The sequence below is a fragment of the Neolamprologus brichardi genome, chromosome 7 (assembly GCF_056152115.1).
Source record: "Neolamprologus brichardi isolate AB-2024 chromosome 7, ASM5615211v1, whole genome shotgun sequence".
NCBI classification, from domain to species: Eukaryota; Metazoa; Chordata; class Actinopteri; order Cichliformes; family Cichlidae; genus Neolamprologus; species Neolamprologus brichardi.
The window spans coordinates 30,925,415-30,944,449 of record NC_142110.1 but is presented as its reverse complement, the minus strand read 5'-3'; the positions used below and the strand labels follow the sequence as shown (position 1 = coordinate 30,944,449).

General features: G+C 36.7%; 2 protein-coding genes across 2 annotated transcripts; one reads left to right on the top strand and one right to left on the bottom strand.

Annotated features, from left to right (window-relative positions):
* Window positions 1-957: 957 nt before the first annotated feature.
* On the bottom strand, window positions 958-11,886 carry LOC118455331 (uncharacterized). The gene is made up of 10 exons (XM_087842678.1): window positions 11,865-11,886; window positions 11,110-11,638; window positions 10,584-10,621; window positions 10,193-10,264; window positions 9,247-9,321; window positions 5,655-5,729; window positions 2,702-2,776; window positions 2,241-2,315; window positions 1,865-1,972; window positions 958-1,640 (listed from the first exon to the last, which is right to left on the bottom strand). Exons 1-10 carry the CDS (start codon window positions 11,884-11,886, stop codon window positions 1,012-1,014), a joined length of 1,698 nt encoding a protein of 565 aa, XP_087698804.1. The 3' UTR covers window positions 958-1,011.
* Window positions 11,887-12,059: 173 nt separating this feature from the next.
* On the top strand, window positions 12,060-13,161 carry LOC102784401 (GTPase IMAP family member 7-like). The gene is made up of 2 exons (XM_006782664.3): window positions 12,060-12,087; window positions 12,161-13,161. The coding sequence occupies exons 1-2, from the start codon at window positions 12,060-12,062 to the stop codon at window positions 12,901-12,903; spliced, it is 771 nt and encodes a 256-aa protein (XP_006782727.2). The 3' UTR covers window positions 12,904-13,161.
* Window positions 13,162-19,035: the final 5,874 nt, after the last annotated feature.

Sequence of the window (19,035 nt, the reverse complement as noted above, 5' to 3'; positions counted from 1 at the left end):
TGAACAGTGAGAAAATTAATGCCAAATGATAATGTATATATTGATGACTTTTTTTCTACAATACTACATTCATTGCCATTCAGAGGAGAAACTGAATGTATGTTTAAATTGACAAACATCTGCAAATTACAAACGGCCACGTGTCACCTTTGTCCTCTGAATAATAACTTTTATTTGTGTTTAGCTTATTTATTCTGTATGCTATTGGTACATTTATTGTTTAGTAAAACAAGCTATCATTAGAATACCAGATGCCCATGCATTTTTAGAAGGCGGCTTTGGCCTGAAAGATCCATTTAGGGACTAGAGAGGAATTCACTGAGCTAGAGAAAAAGCACTGAGGTAGATGTAATATGGCAGGGATAACAGTCAGATCTAATGAAATTTGAATTATCAGGCTACAAACATAAAAAGCTACAACTTTTCATATGATTACACAGTGGAAAGTAGAAGTTTGAAGCTTCTTTTTTTTCAGTTTGTTTTCACTTCCCCAATGCTCATTTCAGCAAACTCTCGAGAACACACTAATGAGCCAGTAATGGAATAAGTAGAGCATATTATAGCTTTAACATGTGTTAAGGCTATGTGAGTGTTTTGTATAATTTATTTTTCACTGCATTTCCTGTTTGAAGTCTTTTGTGTTGTCCAAACATCAGTCACAGAAAAAAATAGGTAAATAAAATCAAAAATGTTTTCAATTTATTCATAAACATTTAATCTGTATGTTGCTTAGGAACCACTTTAATTTCACAGCAAGCTCTCCTCAACATGTTTCTAAGTCTTTTAAAGTTAGTCTTTATAACTGACTGCACTATTTCATATACATACATAAGAGCTAGAGGTTGTATCACCAACTTTGGCAGTCTGATGAAAAATTATACATCGTTTACTAATGTCCTTTTGGCTAAATATTCAAGATGAAACAAAATGGCAAATCATGATATCTAGGTTTAATGTAAAATGAGTTCACATGCCATCACAAAATTGCACTTCACACCCCTTCAGCAGTAGCTAGAATAAAGGGCACTGTGAATGTGGTTTTGAGTTTAAAAAGCTTTCTTCATGAAATTTCTCAAAGAGCTCCAAGACTTGTTTAGTATCCTTGGAGTTGTTATTGAATACATGGTAACGATTGTTACAAGATTCCACAATGTGCTTGAGAGAACTCCTGTTGCCGATAAACTGATCCACTTTGCCTTTCAAATCATCTCCATGTGTAAATAGGACAATTGTGTTTTTCCTGATTTTCCAGCCAAGCTTGTCTTCCAGTTTCTCTAATATTCCCATTTCACCATCTGTGAACCTGCCCAACTGTATCACAAGTAACACTACACACTGCCCTTCCTGACAGTACCTCTTACACTCCTCTACTTGTGCCTCCTCTATAGGTTTATCTTCATAAAAGAAGTCTGGGGTGTCGACCAGTCTAACTTTTGTTCCACATATCTTGATTATTTTGTCCTTACACTTGGTGGTGATTGGTATGGAGCTTGGCTTGGCTTCAAAACCCTGGCCTTTGTCCTTGTGGTGCTTCCCAGCAGCCAGGATGGTGTTTGCAGTCGCACTCTTCCCAGTCCCAGTTTGTCCCAGCAGAATGATGTTAAATATGATATCTTCCTTTGCATCACTGCCCCTCTCAGCTGAAAGTAAATGCTAGATTATTTCATCAATAGTTTCCAATAGTGTTGGTTTTCAACCTCTGGGTGCCAATATGTCAGCTTTAAATAAAATGCAGAAAATTTTAGATCTCCAAGCTTTGTTATGTTTAAGTTGTCTTACTTATGACCACTTTAAAATTAGATTTTTTTAACTGTATTTTCTAAAACAATATACATCAAATATCAGTTTATTTAAATGATCTCACTTTCCGAATTAGATGTAGTTTTCTGAAGCACACCCTTGTTTCTTCCAGGTCCTTTTCCTCTTGGCGGGTCAGTCTGCTCTGAGATGGATGTACTGTGATTCCTGGCTCCTGATTGATTGGTATTTTATCATGAAAGCAAGTTTATCTTGTGTAAACATATCACATATGATGAAAAAATTGCACTTATTTACACAGGGTGATCACAAGTTCTCAAAAAGACATAAAATGTCTTATAAAAGTATTAAATTACTCAATTTATTATTATTCAATTTAAATGTAATTAAAATGTTTTAGTCATGTTGTGCAAATATTATTTAAATGGTCTCTTCTTTCTTTCATTTTGAGATGATATGTTTTGTGGATTTTTGAAGCTTACCCCTTTCTTGTACAGTTGCTTCTTCTGCAGGTAGGACAGTCTGTTCTGAGCTGGATGTACTTTGATTACTGAGTCCTGAAGAAAAGAGGATACTTTTATCTTATTGCAACATTATGTTCAGAAACCTCAACATACTCGTTATTCACAAACAGACATGTTTGGTAATGTAAGTTAATTAAAAAGTATGAGAACATCATGAACTATAGATAATAAAATAAAGACGACTAGCTGGACTTAAATGGCTTAACATAGGGTGACTGTTGGATCTTCAAAACTTCACTTTTAACTACACATTTACTAACAAACATCAATGTGAGATTTTTTTTTGTCATTGAGAATTATAGATAACACAACAGATATAGTTTATGGTGAAAAAATAGTAGTGTTATACAAAATAAAGAGCAAACTACTCACTTCCTATTATTTTGAGATTAAATATATTGTTTTTGTTTTAAGCATACCCTTTTCTTGCACAAGTGCTTTTTCTGCTGGTTTGGTAGTCTGCTCTGAGCTGGGTGTATTTTCATTATTTGCTCCTGAGGAAAAAGCGGATAATACATACTTCTTCTGTCACAGTACAATATGTTCAGAATCTCAGCACATTTGTTATTTCCAAGCAGGTTTGGTAACATTAGCTGCACATACACATAAGGTTTTCACACTGTCATTTTATAAATAAAAGAAGAGATATTTTATACATATAATTAAAAAATTAAATGGCTTACACAGTAAGTGTTAAAAAAATGTAACGAAAGCATTAAATTGTCTGGAATTTGTTTACATTGGTCATTTTACATTGGGATTTTAATATTCATGTGTGCTGTCCAGATAAGCCCATGGTTAAAGACTTTTTGAATCTTACTGATTCTTTTAATTTAGTTTGATGTGTGTCTGCACCCACGCAACAGTGTGGCCACACTCTCGATCTGGTTTTAGTGCACTCATTGCCTGTTTTTAATCTGAAAGTCTCCGATCCTGTTTTCTCTGATCATATGCCGGTTCTGTTTGACATCTCTTTATCTAGAAATGAATTCAGGGGGCATGTCGCTGCAAAGACATCTCGTTTGTTAAATTCTTCCATGGCAGCACGGTTCTCCACCTACTATAATCAGTTCTCCATTCCTGAGACACTCCAATACGTAGAGGAACTCAGTTTTTAGTTTCATACCACTTGTCAGACTGTCTTGGATATTGTTGCCCCTCTAAAAATTAAGCATCCTAAGACTAAGTTTGAACCCTGGTTGAGCAATGAAACCCATGCTGCGAGGCGTAATTGTCGTAGGGCTGAGCGGAGATGGAAAAAAGATAACTTACAGGTCTCTTTACAAAGTTTAAGAGAGTGCTGGGCCTTATATCAGCTTACAATAAAAGAAGCAAAGCGGAAACACTTTGCAAACATTATTATGGTGAATTATCAGAAACCACATATATTGTTTAAGTCAATTGAGACTATTTTAAGCCCTCCCTCTGCTCTTAGTTTTGAGGCTTCACTTGAAATGTGTGAAAAGTTTCTGCACTTCTTTATAAACAAGGTAGCCTCGGCTAGGACGCGGATTATTTTGCCCACATCTGACCCCTCTGATCTTCCAATTTGCTCAGCTGTTTTTCAACAGTTTGAGTCGGTTACTCTTGCTCAGCTACAGGAGGTGGTGGATCATTTAAAGCCTGTAGGCTCACCTTATGATCCTATCCCTCTCCTTTTTCTGAAAGAAGTTTTTTCTACCATAGGTCCAACCATTTTAACCATTTTAAATAGCAGCCTTACTTCAGGTATGGTTCCAAAGAATTTCAAAGATGCAATTGTGCAACCACTTCTTAAGAAACCTGGGCTAGATACAAACGCTGTTGAAAACTTTAGACCAATATCTAAGCTGCCCTTTTTATCTAAAGTCTTGGAAAAAATTGTATATGACCAACTGATCTCATACTTGAATGCACAAAATGTTCAGGAGATTTTTCAATCCGGTTTGCATAGCACTGAATCAGCACTTTTAAGAATTTTTAATGATATATTTTTTATCATGTGATTCTGGTGAAAGTGTCATTCTTATTTTACTCGATTTAACTGCTGCATTTGACACTGTAGACCATGAAATTTTAATCTCGCGTTTGGAGCAGTGTGTCGGTATAACAGGTGTGGCTCTGAAATGGTTCACGTCTTACTTAACAAATCGAACCTTTTCAGTTCGCTTAGGAAACTGTGAGTCCTCCCGTGCTCCGTTGTCTCATGGAGTACCACAGGGTTCCATTCTGGGCCCTATCCTGTTTTCACTTTATTTACTTCCATTGGGCTCAATTCTTAGAAAGCACAGACTCTCGTTTCACTGTTATGCAGATGACTGCCAGATTTATGTTCCTCTTAAAAAGAAAGATGGGTCGTCTGTAAATCGTTTACAAACATGTCTGGAGGACGTCAAGTCGTGGTTGGCGCTAAACTTTGTTTTAACGATTCTAAAACTGAAGTAATGGTGTTTAGACCTGCCTCCACTGCTGTTCCGTGTGTTGATTTGCAATCCCTGAAATCATTCTGTAAACCAGAGATTGTTAATCTGGGTTTTAAAATGGATCCTGAGCTTAAGCTTGAAAGCCAAATCGGGTTGGTTGTAAGGTCTAGTTTCTTTCATCTGAGGCAACTGGCCAAAATTAAGCACTTTCTTACGAGACAGCAATTTGAAACAGTAATCCATGCTTTTGTAACCGTTCGGCTGGATTACTGTAATTCTCTTTATTTTGGGGTGAGTCGATCTTTTGTTTTTTGACTGCAGCTAGTCCAGAATGCTGCTGCACGCCTTTTAACTGGCACTCGTAGATGCGAACACATCACCCCAGTTTTATATTCACTTCATTGGCTGCCCGTGCATTTTAGGATCCATTTTAAGCTGCTTTTATTTGTTTTTAAATCTTTGTCCAATGCTGCCCCTCTGTACCTCTCTGAGCTTCTTCATCCATACATACCTTCCCGGTCCCTCAGGTCGGCAGACCAGCTTCTCCTGAGGGTGCCCAGGACTAATCGTAAGCTCAGAGGGGATCGGGCGTTTGCTGTGGCAGCACCAAAATTGTGGAATGAGTTGCCTTTACATGTTAGACAGGCACCTTCCTTATCTGTTTTTAAATCACGTCTTAAAACATATTTATTTACCTTGGCTTTTAGCACAGCAGGACTTGTTGATGTCTCTTAATATATTTTCTTATTAATTATATTATTTTTAATTTTAGGATATTTTATATGTAATTTAAACTGTTTCCTCTCTGTTTTATATTTGTAGCACTTTGGTCAACATTGTTGGATGTAAAGTGCATTATAAATAAAGATGCTATGCTATGCTATAAACGTGTTAGTCATGTACAGATATTTAAATTGTCTCATTTTCTGTCATTTTGAGATAAAATGTTTTGTGGATTTCTGAAGCATACCCTTCTCTTGTATAGCTGCTTCTTCTGCAGTTGGGACAGTCTGTTCTGAGCTGGATGTACTTTGAGTACTGACTCCTGAAGAAAAGTGGATAGCAGATATTACAACAATATGTTCAGAAACCTCAGCGTACCTGTTATTCATAAACAGACATGTTTGGTAATGTAAGTTAATTATAAATATCAGAAAGTTTCTACATCATAAAAAATGGAGATGAGTATCTGTCCTTAAGTGGCTTATATAGGATAATTGTACGTTCCTCAATACTTACAAATCTGGACTACACATTTACTAAAAAACACAAGTGTCGAAAAAGTTTTGTCATTGGGAATTGTATATAACACAACAGATATGCAACCCAAATTCCAGAACCATTGGGACTTTCTTTAAATTTGAACAAAATGAAAACTAAGATTCTTTCAAATTACATGAGCCAGTATGATGAAAAAAGTCTCTTTTTCAAACTTGTTTTATTAGTTTTAATCTTTTAACTTTATGCATCAAGCAAAATTGAAATTATAGGCAACAGTCTTTGACTTGAAGAATTTGTTTAACATTTAAACCTATATTTGCTGCATATTCCAGCATATAAAATAAAAACAGTGTTTTGTGTTTATACTCACTCTTTCAAATAGATGCAAGTAAAACACAGCAGTAAATAAATAAAATCAAAGATTCATTAAATCTATTTTCACCTGTTTAGCAGGAGTGGAGCGGGTGGAGGTTTGCTTGGGGTTGCAGTGGTTATGTCAGTGGGGGATCTGGAGTTTCTCTGTGAATTTCACATTCCCGTGGCAGCATGCCCCGTACTTGCTCAGATTTGAAGTTTAATTTTTTGCTGCAGAAAGAAGTTTTCTTCCCACGCAGAGTGTACAGCAGATGTTAATGTCCCTTTTTACGAAATTAAACTCAAAGTAATGTCAGTACTTCCAAGCTTAAACGCTGCATGGTCGTACATCCATTGTTGATCTACACATGTCTATTGCTGCCACGGACGTTGCACGTTCGTACATCATTGTCATGAAACACTCTCACAAACAAAATCACGGTTTAGTAATGCAGCATGCTTACGGAAAAGTACGAGTATTTTAACCTCCTAGGACCTGCCGTTCACCTATGTGGACATCACATTTTGGGTTATTTAGACCAAAATACTCAATTTTGCTCTACAAGGACCTGATATCCACTTACGAGAACATTATACAGCTACCGTTATATCGACATTTTAAATGAATATCCTGATATGTGGATCTCATTTTTCTTAGAAACAAAAATCAGGTAAAAAAAAATTCTGGTAATTCTTTGTTTTTACATTCATCGGGCCCCAATATGGCCAAATATCAAAGAGAAATTAAAAATGCATGATGGAAGAGTTCAGGTCTTAATTTCTTTTTTGAAATAGTAATCCTTTAGTTTACTCATTACTTGATAAAAGTAATCGTATTACAGTAATGTGTTACTTCTAATGCATTGCGGCCCATTTCTGTTCACAACAGAACATAAATAACATAAAGGTTTAAACTAAGAAATTGTACACCTTTTTCCACCAAATGAGGTCATTTCAGGAAAGGCTTTTCAAGTCTCACTCTCATGCAGTACATAATATAATCAAACGATTCAGAGAAACTGGATTTCTCTAAGGGACAAGGCCAGAGAATATTGAATGCCTGTGGTCTTCGGGCCTTAAAACAACACTACATCACTCATCGGCATGTGTGTCACTGACATTACTAAATGTGCCCAGGAATACTTCCAGAAACCACTGTCAGTTAACAAAATCCACCGTGCCATCTACACATGCCAACTTAAGCTCTATCACGCAAAAAGGAAGCCTTAATAAAACATAGTCCGGAAGCATTCCATGTCCTGTGGGTCCAGAGTCATTTGAAATGGACTGTTTCAAAGTTTGCTTTGGTTAGACGAGTCCATTTGACATGCTTGTTGGCAATCACCAGCATGTCCTCTGGGCTAAAGAGGAGGGAGACCTTCCAGTATGTTATTAGCATTGAGTTCAAAAGTCAGCAACTCTGATGTTGTGGGGGTGCATAAGTTCATATGATATGAGCAGGTTGGATGTTTTGGAAGGAACTAGGAATGCAAAAAGATACATAGGTTTTAGAGCAACATATGCTCCCCTCGAGATGACATCTATTTTAGAGAAAGCCTTGTGTATTTTAGCAGGACAAATGCAATGCAATGCAAAAGTGCATACTGCAGCTATTACAACAGCATGGCTTCGTTGGAGAAGAGTCCGAGTCTGGAATTGGCCTGCCTACAGTTCAGATCTTTCAACTCTAGAGAACATTTGCCGCATCACTAAATGAAAAATAAAGATGACCAGAAACTCTTTAGCAGCTGAAACCTACACTACGGGTCAAAGGTTTTAGAACAACCCAATTCCTTTTTTTTTTAAATGGAAAATTATGCAGTTTAATGTCTCATTGCACTCTGAAATGAAATAATAGTACAAATAAACAATTGGAGTTGTGAAAAAAGATGGAATCATGGAATCCATTTATAAACAAAATGTATTCTAAACCTTTCACTTATCAAAGTCGCCACCTGTGGCACCCTGGATCCAGCAAAACAGCTCCAGACCATCACACTTCCGCTTCCATGTTTGACAGTTGATGCCATACAATGGGGAACCATCCTTTCTCCTACTCAAATGTGTACAAAGATCCTGTGTGATGAACCGAAGATTTCAAATTTTTATTCATCAGTCCATATTACCTTGTTGCAGTCCTCAGTAGTCCAATGGTGGTGTTTCATGGCCCAGGCAAGCCTCTTTGTCTTATTCTGACGTCTTAGCAATGGCTTTCTTGCTGCAGCTCGTCCTGTCAAACCTGCAGCTCTTCTCTTCATAGTTCAAACTGAGACTTGGTTACTATGACCACACAACTTCAACTGTACTTTAAGTTGTTGTCCTGTGAGCTGCCTATCTCGCAAACTGTTAACTTTCAGAAACTTGTCTTCTAATTGAGTTGTGGCTTTGTGTCTGCCAGACCTCTTCCTGTCAGAGTTTACCCTGCTTTCTGAGAACCTTTTGATGGTGAAGAGGAAACTGTGCTCACGGACACCTTGACTGTCTTTGCAATTTTTCTGTAGGAAAGACCTACATTTTGTATAATTCTGAAATGTACATTATTTTTCAGTTTTGGGTAACCTTGAACGACTTGAATTGCAATAAATTAATAACTGCAATAACTGGAAAAATTGGGGTGTTCTAAAACTTTTGACCAGTAGTGTATATCAGACAAGAATGGGACCCAACACCAAAACTCATAACCTCGATGCCCAGACGTCTTTTGAAAAGAAGAGAAGATGCTACACCATGGTAATAATGCCCCTGTCCCAACTGTGGCAAGTATCAAATTTGAAATTAGCTAATTTTGTGCATAAAATTGTAAAACTTAACAGTTTTAACATTTATTATGTTACTTATGTTCTGTTAAACAACTTCCCAACTTTTCTGGAATTTAGGTTATAGTTTATGGTGAAAAAATAAAACTGTTACCCAAAGTAAAGAGCAAATTGTCAGCCTCACTTCCTATTACTTTGAGGTTAAATATATTGTGGTTTTCTGAAGCATACCTTTGTCTTGTACACGTGCTTTTTCTGCCGGTGTGGTAGGCTGCTCTGAGCTGGGTGTATTTTGATTAGTTGCTCCTGAGGAAAAATGAATAATGCTTACTTTTGTCATAGTACAACAATATGTTCAGAAACCTCAGCGTACCCTCAGTGTATTCATTTGCAGAATGTTTGATAGTATAAGTTAATTATAAATATGAGAAGGTTTTGTCGTCATGAACAGTAGATAATAAAATAGAGATCACTAGCTGGACTTAAATAGTTCACATAGGACGATTTGTAGGATCTTCAATACTTTAAAAATCTAAACTACACAGCCATCCATCATCCATGCACCCATTCTCTTCTGCTTATCCTTGTCGGGGTTGTGGAGGAGCTGGGGCCTATCCTGGATACCATAGGGTGAGAGGCGGGGGACACCCTGGACAGGTCACCAGCCTGACTCTGGGCTAACATAGAGAGACAACCATTTGCACTCACATTCACTAAAAATATAAATATGAAAAGGTTTTGTCATTGGGAGTTGTAGATGACGCAACAGATATAGCTTATGCTGAAAAATGTGGCAGGTGAGGTAGTCTGCTCTGAGCTGGTGTATTTTGATGAGTTGCTCCAGAGGAAAAGTGGGTAATATGTGGAAAAGTGGATAAAATTATGTCACAGTACAAGAGTATGTTGAGGGCCTCAGCTGACTTGGTATTAATAAGCAGACATATTTGGCAATGTTAGCTAAGCATACACATAATGTTTGTAATAAAAATAAATATGAAAAAAATGAATTTTGATATTGTGGTCTACAATACAATAGAAGTGTTGTACAAGAACGCATATAATTAAAACGGCTCTGAAAATGTCTTATGCAGAGTGAGCACTGGTTCTTGAAAAGCCACAAAAATAGCACTAAACTGTCTTTAACTCAGTTCCCGATCTCACATCTTGCCTTTCATACCTTTGTCTTGTCCAGGTGCCTCTGCTGGTGGGGCAGTCTGCTCTGAGATGGATGTGCTTTGATTCCTGGCTTCTGAGGAAAAATTCATAATGCATAATTTTTAAAGCATCACATTATGAAACATATTTAAATAATGTTTTGAAATCTAACCAAATACTTTTTTTTCTAATTCACAATTGAAAAAAAATCTATTTTATTTAACTTCCATTATACCGGTATACCTGTTGCAAATTTAGTATGCAACCCGGTAAAAAAATAAGAAAATTAGTACTATGACTGTTTTCAATAGTCAGTAATAGAATGGATTGATTAACTTTGTGAGTGTACTTTCACTTTATAATTTAATACAAACAAGTCAGTTTTATAACATATATTGAATTTACAAACTCACCTTTGCTCCCAGGATTATAAGGTGGAACCTTTGTGTTTCTGGAAGAGTAATTGTGACCATTGTAATTACAAAGCAAATGACAAAACATAAAAAATATATTCACGTATAATCACACTTCCTCAAATAATTGCCCATGTCATTTCAGAGCATGTAGTGTGGACTAATAAAACGCCTAATCCCTAACCAGAACCATTTTAATGTTAAATGAAAAGAAAAAAATTAAAATGCAATGCAGAAAATCTGCCTGAAGTGTCATAGTATTGTGTCATTATATTATGTAACCGGGAAACACCACCAAACCTCAGCAGTGCAAGAAATGGATGCGACTTGTTTAACATAACCTAAAGTATGTTTTATATTTTATTATTTTAACATTATGGCATTTCAACTAAATAAAAGTGATTTCATTACTTCTTCCACCTTGATGGATACCCTCATTAGAGGAAACAGAAGCTAACTGCTAATGCAATTAGACTTGTTATTCAAATGCAGTATATCACAGATAGGAAGAAAATTAAGTTTTTACCTTGTGTGTTTCAGATCATTTTTCCGCTGTTCCACAACATCCTTACCGCAGCTGTTGTAGTCAAACCGGAATGACTTGCGGCATAAACACTGAACAGTCTTAGTTTCATCTACAATTTCCATCTGGATATAGAACATTTGTTTCACATTCTCCAGTAAACCACGGCTCTTTTTGTTTTCTAAGATTATAATTAAACTTTGTATGACATTGGCTCCAAAGATATTTTGAAGTTTAAGTATTTGAGCCAGAACATTATCTTCTTGGTCGTTTTCTGCATCGATTGCCAGTATGAAGAGATCAGGCCCAGGATCAGAAAGTGCCATGAAATCAATAATCAGCTTGTCGTGTTGATGACATTTTTCAAAAAAATCAACAGTGCTGATGATTCTGTACAAGTCATTCTCTCTCTCAACAAAGTTGTTCACATTTGTCATTGCAGGGTTGGTTCCTTTGAGAATTATATTATCAATCTTTCTCACAAAATCAGCTTTCTCTCCAAACAGAGCAATGGTAAACTTGTCAGGACATTCTGTAGGAAAACAGAACAAATAAGTTACTCTTAAAACACTGCAAAAATGCAGGAACTGTTAAATCTGTTTGTGCTTTATGTTATTTTCAAATAAACACGTGATATTTGGTCCCAATACGGGTATCTCGAGGTCAGAAATTCATTATCACATTATTACACCAGCAAATAATTCATAAATGTTATGAACTTTGACAAGAAGTAATAAAACTAAATAACTGTCACTTACGAGAAGGCTCAGGAGAATTCATCTTGGCAAATGTTTAATGAAGAGTGCTGTAGGTTTCAGCAGCGTCTCTGAACTTGCTTTGAAATAGGTCAGACTCATGCTGATATAGGCTGAGAATTAGCTCCACCCTCTGGGTGGAGTGCACACTAAAACTGTGGAGTGCTGCTTCAATTTCATTCTCCAAACGCACTAGAAATGGGCAACAGCGACTCAATCCCTAAAGGTAAAAAAGATGCTTTAAATGAGATTTTCAACTAAATTTGGGTTTCTAACTAAACATTTTTTTCTTTCTGTAGGTGATCCTCTGAGGATAGTGATGATTGGGAAAACGGGTGTTGGGAAAAGTGCTGCTGCCAACACGATTGTGGGAAAAGAGCTTTTTGAGTCTGAAGTGAGTTCAGAGTCAGTGACGGCGACTTGTGCAAGAGAACGAGTTAAACATTGCAAGAGAGTGATCCATGTGGTCGATACCCCTGGCTTTCTGGATACATCTAAACGTGCAGATGACATAAAGAAAGAAATTGCAAAATCCATTCAGATGAGCTCTCCAGGCCCTCATGTTTTCCTGCTGGTCCTTCAGATTGGCCGGTTTACCAAAGAAGAAAACAACTGTGTGCAAGCCCTGGAGGAACTCTTTGGACCTGAGGCATCAAACTACATGATGATTCTGTTTACTCATGGTGATGACCTGACACACAAGAAAACAACCATACATGAGTATTTGACAAGAAACAGCCATCCTAAACTCAAAGAGTTGCTGAATCGATGTGGTAATAGATACCATGTCTTCAACAACATGAATAAGAAGAGAACTCAGGTGGTTGAGCTGATCAAGAAGATTGATGACATGGTGGCAGCAAATGGAGGATCACACTACACTGATGAAATGTTTGAGAAAGCACAGACAATTCTGCAGCAAGAAGATAAAGACACACCTGAAAAGCTTTTAAAGAATGCTCCCTTCATGTTGGAACTGCAGCAAAAAGTCCTCCTGTTTCAGAAAGTGTTGGCTAATGCAAAGGGCTGGACTGATGACTAGGACCATGCTAGCTATTCTTGTGAGTCGATAATATGTCTGTAAGGTGAACAAACAGCTCTTAACTCCTATCTTTAGTAATCACAGTGGCTTTTTTTGCACAGCAAAATTGAATAAGCTGTCAGATTTAAGGTGACATGCTGTCTTATGCCTTTTATTCTCTGTATAATAGTGTTTGCACATCTGATATTTTTCCTTTCCTCTTGATGTCATTGTTGTTCCACACCATTGCATTTTGTTTTTTTCTTAAATTTTACACACTGTCCCAAAATTTATTTTGAATTAGGGTTGAAAGTAAAATGTCAGTTAAATTTCAAAAGTCCTCCTGTCTTACTTTTTCACCTACACACACAAACAAATATGGCCAATAAACAGGAGACAAAACTATGAAATCAGTATGCTTTAAGAATGGGGAGTTTTGTTTCTGAAATATTTCAAGCCGGTAGGAGAATCTCAATTTTATTTCCAAAACAAAAGCCTCCAGTTATTTTAAAGAAACTGACAGGATGCTCTGAAATATCTCAGATACCTGCCATTTATGTCAGGTGTGGTGAGGCACATGGCATGGCAGGAGGAGATTGAGGGCCCAAATGCAGGCACACGGAGATGAGGGTGGATGATAACAAAAAACAAGCTTTTATTGCCAGCTGTACAAAAACTACAAACAGGAGGAACTGAGGAAACTAACTAAAACCTGGGCAGGGAAAATAAGCATAAACACATAACCTGAGGATAGAGACCCGAAGCAAGGGACAAGGTACCGGGAAACACAGGGAAAGTTGATGGAGGAAACACAGGGGCAAAACGGAGGAAGGCACACAGACAGTCCGATGAGGAACAGGGAGAAGCACACATTATAAACACACACAGAGGGACGCGAGGACAGAGCAAACAGGAGTTGAACACAGCTGTGGCAAATCAGACATAATGAGACAGGGGGAAGCAATACTCAAAACACTGAACACAGGACACGAGACTATCAAAGTCAAACATGAAATACATGAACATAGAGACAAGGATGACAAGAGCCACAGAAACACCTAAACACTAGAAATCATAGCCAATAACCAGAACTTAACTAATGCGATGAATATTAAATAATCAGTATCAAAAACTATTTTTTTTTAGCCAAGGTCTTTAAATGTAACTTTTTAGCATCAAGCAATAAACAGTTTCCTATTCTCCAGAAATGTAATTTGATTGATCACCACATGATTACTAACTAGAATAAACTATTGCTATTAAGAGAAATGTGCTACCTTTGGAGTTTTGTGGGACTGGATATGTTCCTCGGTAAACATAATTTCCATGGGACTATTTTAGGAAACTCTATATACATTTCAGTAGCTATTCAGATAAAAGCAAATTATATTTATCTACATAGAAAAATCACAAATGAGCAGAGTTTTGCATTTGGACCCCAAAACTTCAAAAACCTGGTGGCTAAAGCAATATTTTAGTCTGGATGGCATTAGCTTGGATTCCAGTAAAACGGTGAGGAATCTCAGCCGTCATAGGGTGAATAGCACAGGAAGTGCTGACTATGTTTTATGAAATAAACCCTTTAAGTCCTGGGTTATTTAATTTTTCTTTCAGGAGGAATTTCCCCAAATTCGATCAGTAACAACTATTATTCAATCCGGTAAATGAGCAAACCTTACATCTCCCTTTGCTTTCTAGGGTGTGATTTCTGAGTGTGATTTTAAAAACAGCTTAAAGAATTTGAAAATTGTGATTCTGTTTAATTGTTTATGTAAATAACAGAGTAAATAACATAATAATAATAATAATAATAATAATAATAATAACAAAAGTTATAAAGTTCTTATTTGTGACTTTACCAAATTCAATGCAGCAAAACTGAAGTAGCATAAGTCTATGGAGGTTTCCAGTAGTAGTAGTTCTTTATTTGTATTTAGCTTGTCTTTTCTCTCTCTTTCTCTTTCAATCTTGGAATGGACAAAACGGAGAACGCTACAAATCCCACACAGTCACATCTTATTATTTGACTTTTCTTGTTTCCTGTATATATTGCTTGTCCTTGTTCTAGCCTATCCTCTCCTTGTTCGCTTGTTTTTGTAGTTTAACTAATAAAAGAAATGTAAAAATGAGGTTTCCAGTAGTAGTAGTTGTACATGAATTTTCAATTTATCTCTATCTGGGAATCTAAAAAAAAAAATCACTCTCTCAACACACCCTCTCACTATTACAACAAAGTAAGGTCCAAGGGAGAAACATGATGGTTAGTACACGGTGGTTTTATATGTACTGATCTGTTATCTGGAACTTTGGAAGGTTGGAAGGTTGGATATCCAATCCCTGGCTGCTACAGTCTGCATGCTCAATATCCTTGGGCAAGATATTGAACCCCAAGTTGCTCTCTGATGCTTCCATGGGTGTGTGAATGTTAGATAGAAAACACTTAGAAAAAGCATGTAGAAAAAGCATAAAAATGGGCTTGTATGAAATGATGTGAATGAAGCAAGTTGTATAAAGTGGCTTGAGTCCTCAGGTAGAGCAGAAAACCGTTATATAAGAACCAGTCCAATTAGATAATTAGATCCAAAACTAGATCCAAAATAGTGTTTCAGCTGCAGAAGTCTGTTGTTCAATTCAATTCAATTTTATTTATATAGCGCCATATCACAACAAATGTCGCCTCAAGGCGCTTCATAGATACAGAGAAAAACCCAACAATCATATGACCCCCTATGAGCAAGCACTTTGGCGACAGTGGGAAGGAAAAACTCCCTTTTAACAGGAAGAAACCTCCGGCAGAACCAGGCTCAGGGAGGGGCGGCCATCTGCTGCGACCGGTTGGGGTGAGAGAAGGAAGACAGGATAAAAGACATGCTGTGGAAGAGAGACAGAGATTAATAACAGATATGATTCAATACAGAGAGGTCTATTAACACATAGTGAGTGAGAAAGGTGACTGGAAAGGAAAAACTCAATGCATCATGGGAATCCCCCGGCAGCCTACATCTATTGCAGCATAACTAAGGGAGGATTCAGGGTCACCTGGTCCAGCCCTAACTATATGCTTTAGCAAAAAGGAAAGTTTTAAGCCTAATCTTAAAAGTAGAGATAGTGTCTGTCTCCCGAATCCAAACTGGAAGCTGGTTCCACAGAAGAGGGGCCTGAAAACTGAAGGCTCTCCCTCCCATTCTACTTTTAGATACTCTAGGAACAACAAGTAGGCCTGCAGTGTGAGAGCGAAGTGCTCTAATAGGGTGATATTGTACTACAAGGTCATTAAGATAAGATGGGGCCTGATTATTTAAGACCTTGTATGTGAGGAGCAGGATTTTGAATTCAATTCTGGATTTAACAGGAAGCCAATGAAGGGAAGCCAAAACAGGAGAAATATGCTCTCTCTTTCTAGTCCCTGTCAGTACTCTTGCTGCAGCATTTTGGATTAACTGAAGGCTTTTCAGTGAGTTTTTTGGACATCCTGATAATAATGAATTGCAGTAGTCCAGCCTGGAAGTAATAAATGCATGAACTCGTTTTTCAGCGTCACTCTGAGACAGGATATTTCTAATTTTAGAGATGTTGCGCAAATGGAAGAACGCAGTCTTACATATTTGTTTAATATGTGCGTTGAAGGACATATCCTGGTCAAAAATGACTCCAAGGTTCCTCACAGTGTTACTGGAGGCCAAGGTAATGCCATCCAGAGTAAGAATCTGGTTAGATACCATATTTCTAAGCTTTTCAGCGCCGAGTACAATGACCTCAGTGTTGTTACAGTTTAACTTTTTTTTTTACAGCTAGATGGAAACCACTAAGACTTTGACCTCTGAATAAAAAAACAAAACTGTTCTCAGTTGTTTGATTGTTCACCAGGGTGCTTAGTCTTACTGGAATAAATTAAATATGGCACTATGATAAAATTACCTGACTACCACTTTTTTATGAGACTTTATGAGACTTTCTTCCTTAGCTTTATTACTATCAAAGAGACAAGTGAAGGTAATCAGTACAAGAGTATGACAACAACAGAGCGTGTCATGTTTTTATATTCAAGTCAGAGTCTCTTTGGCATCTATCCACATGGAGGTAAAAGTTAACGGGAAATATTATCTGAACTCATTGCAAAAATGTTTTTTACTAATACTTTTTAGAAGAAACATGCCTTATGAAAACAAACTCAAAACCAAATGTAAAATATGTACCAATGGGAAAATTAATATCTACTTCATTTCCATTTCTAGTCCTTTAACATCTAATGACTTTTGATGTTTCCTTATCACCATTTTGCTTTTTGGGAACCCATTGCCTGTTGTCTCAGTACTTATCGTATAGAGACAATGGCCAACGTTTCACTTTGGCTTAAAAATCTGATCCAGTTGTTTAAATGCCATCATGCCAGATGATGGCATGTGTAATAACGACAAAAGTCTGAAAGAAGGAGGAGGAGGAAACTCTTGTAACATACATAAGCATACTATTCATAAGGCACTATGGTGCAAACCATAAGCATATGACTTAGTTTTTAACTGATTCATAAATATCAAAACCCATCTTTTTTCCCTTTAAATCCTGCTCTTATGCTCTTCTCTAACTCGTTTCTGACTCTTTCAGGATTGTAAAGAGTTTTGAACAATGAACGATGTCTGGAATGGACTAAAACTCAGGCCTCATGGCAGACAGTTGATGGCAGACAGTTGGTGTTGCAGCAAGTAGTCTAGTCTGAGCTATGTGGACCAACAGCTGATGTCGTTCCATCGTGATGTCTGTTATGGTTTTATGGTTTTATTCCTTAGTCTCATGAATGCAAAAAAGCAGCCATAAGATGGTGGTATGAGAAGATTGGTCTGAATTTAAGTTGCTATCAGCAATAAAGTGCTTCCAGTTTATTGAATAACAATTAACAGGTAAAAATCAGAAGAAGACTGAAAATTCCAAAGGAAAAGAAACTGAAAAACAAGTAAGTGGATAATTTTGATTAAAAAAAAAATGGATGCTTTAACCATAATATTAATAAAAAGCCTAAAACTAATGAGCTTGCATGTATCTGGGCGTCTCTACATAGAGTATGTAATAAAGGTTTATCACTTTCATTCCTGTAAAATCAAAAGTCTCTTTGGTTTCCATCCAGCTACAGATAAAAACCAGGAAACAGAACTTACAGTAAAGCATTTTGATAAAGACAACTTCCTTCTGAAAAAACATTTCATTGGAAGAGAAAACTAAGCAACTAAGTTTAGCTCATTTTATATAATATTTAATATTATATGTGTGATTGTCACTTAACTGTGGAATGAGATTGGAACGGAACCTGTTACATCTGTACCAGCATAAAAGGCAGATATGAGTAAGATAAGCCAAACAATTAGCTGATGAAAAATATCCTTGATAATCGGTATTACTATTGAAGTTGCACTGAAGTTCATTTAAAAACATTTTTTGTTTTTGACATGTTACTGATGATCTGAATCTTGTGTTCAGTTGCTTTGTACAGTGTGACAGTCTTATTTTTTGTGATTGTTACAATGCTATAATCTAAATACCAGTGGCAAATTTAAACTCAATATGAGCTACACAAACATTTCCCTCACAAAAATTGCCACTGTACATACACTTTCCCTGTGTTTTCCAGTTGTTTGCTTAAAGCAACTCTAAAGGAGGGATTTGGAAATGCCGCTATTTTTACTATTGCCCCCAGCAGCCATATTAGACAAAGTGTGCTTCTTCCATGATGCTGTGATGTTTTCCTTCAAATATTCCTACAAACAAATAAGTCTGAATCTTTGTTGAGTTGTTTTCAATAGATTGCATGCTCAAAAAGAATATGTTTTGTCTCACTCCTATTTTGTTGTTGCCATTCTTCAAGTGTTCTTAAACTTTTGATTGGGACTGTATGTTGGCTTATATTTTGATCAGATTTAGGTGTTTGTGCAACTGTATTACCATCAGTAACCCCATATAAATCATGGTTCTGTGTTTAACAAGTACAACAATATTATTGTTGTAATCATCATAAACATATTTAGCATTATGTGTATGATGAATTGACAACACAGTTTTTATCTTTCTGCCTTCCTTCAGACACATACAAAATTGGGTTGAAGGTTGAAGCTGGCTCATGTGCACAAACACACCACCACAAAACTCAGACATTAGAACAAT

Coding starts and splice junctions, on each gene's coding strand:
- LOC118455331 (XM_087842678.1), bottom strand. CDS start 11,886: ATGAATTCTCCTGAGCCTTCTC. Junction 1,973..2,240: donor AGCAACTGTACAAGAAAGGG/GTAAGCTTCAAA, acceptor CCAATCAATCAG/GAGCCAGGAATCACAGTACA. Junction 1,641..1,864: donor AACTACATCTAATTCGGAAA/GTGAGATCATTT, acceptor ATTTACTTTCAG/CTGAGAGGGGCAGTGATGCA.
- LOC102784401 (XM_006782664.3), top strand. CDS start 12,060: ATGGGCAACAGCGACTCAATCCCTAAAG. Junction 12,088..12,160: donor CAGCGACTCAATCCCTAAAG/GTAAAAAAGATG, acceptor TTCTTTCTGTAG/GTGATCCTCTGAGGATAGTG.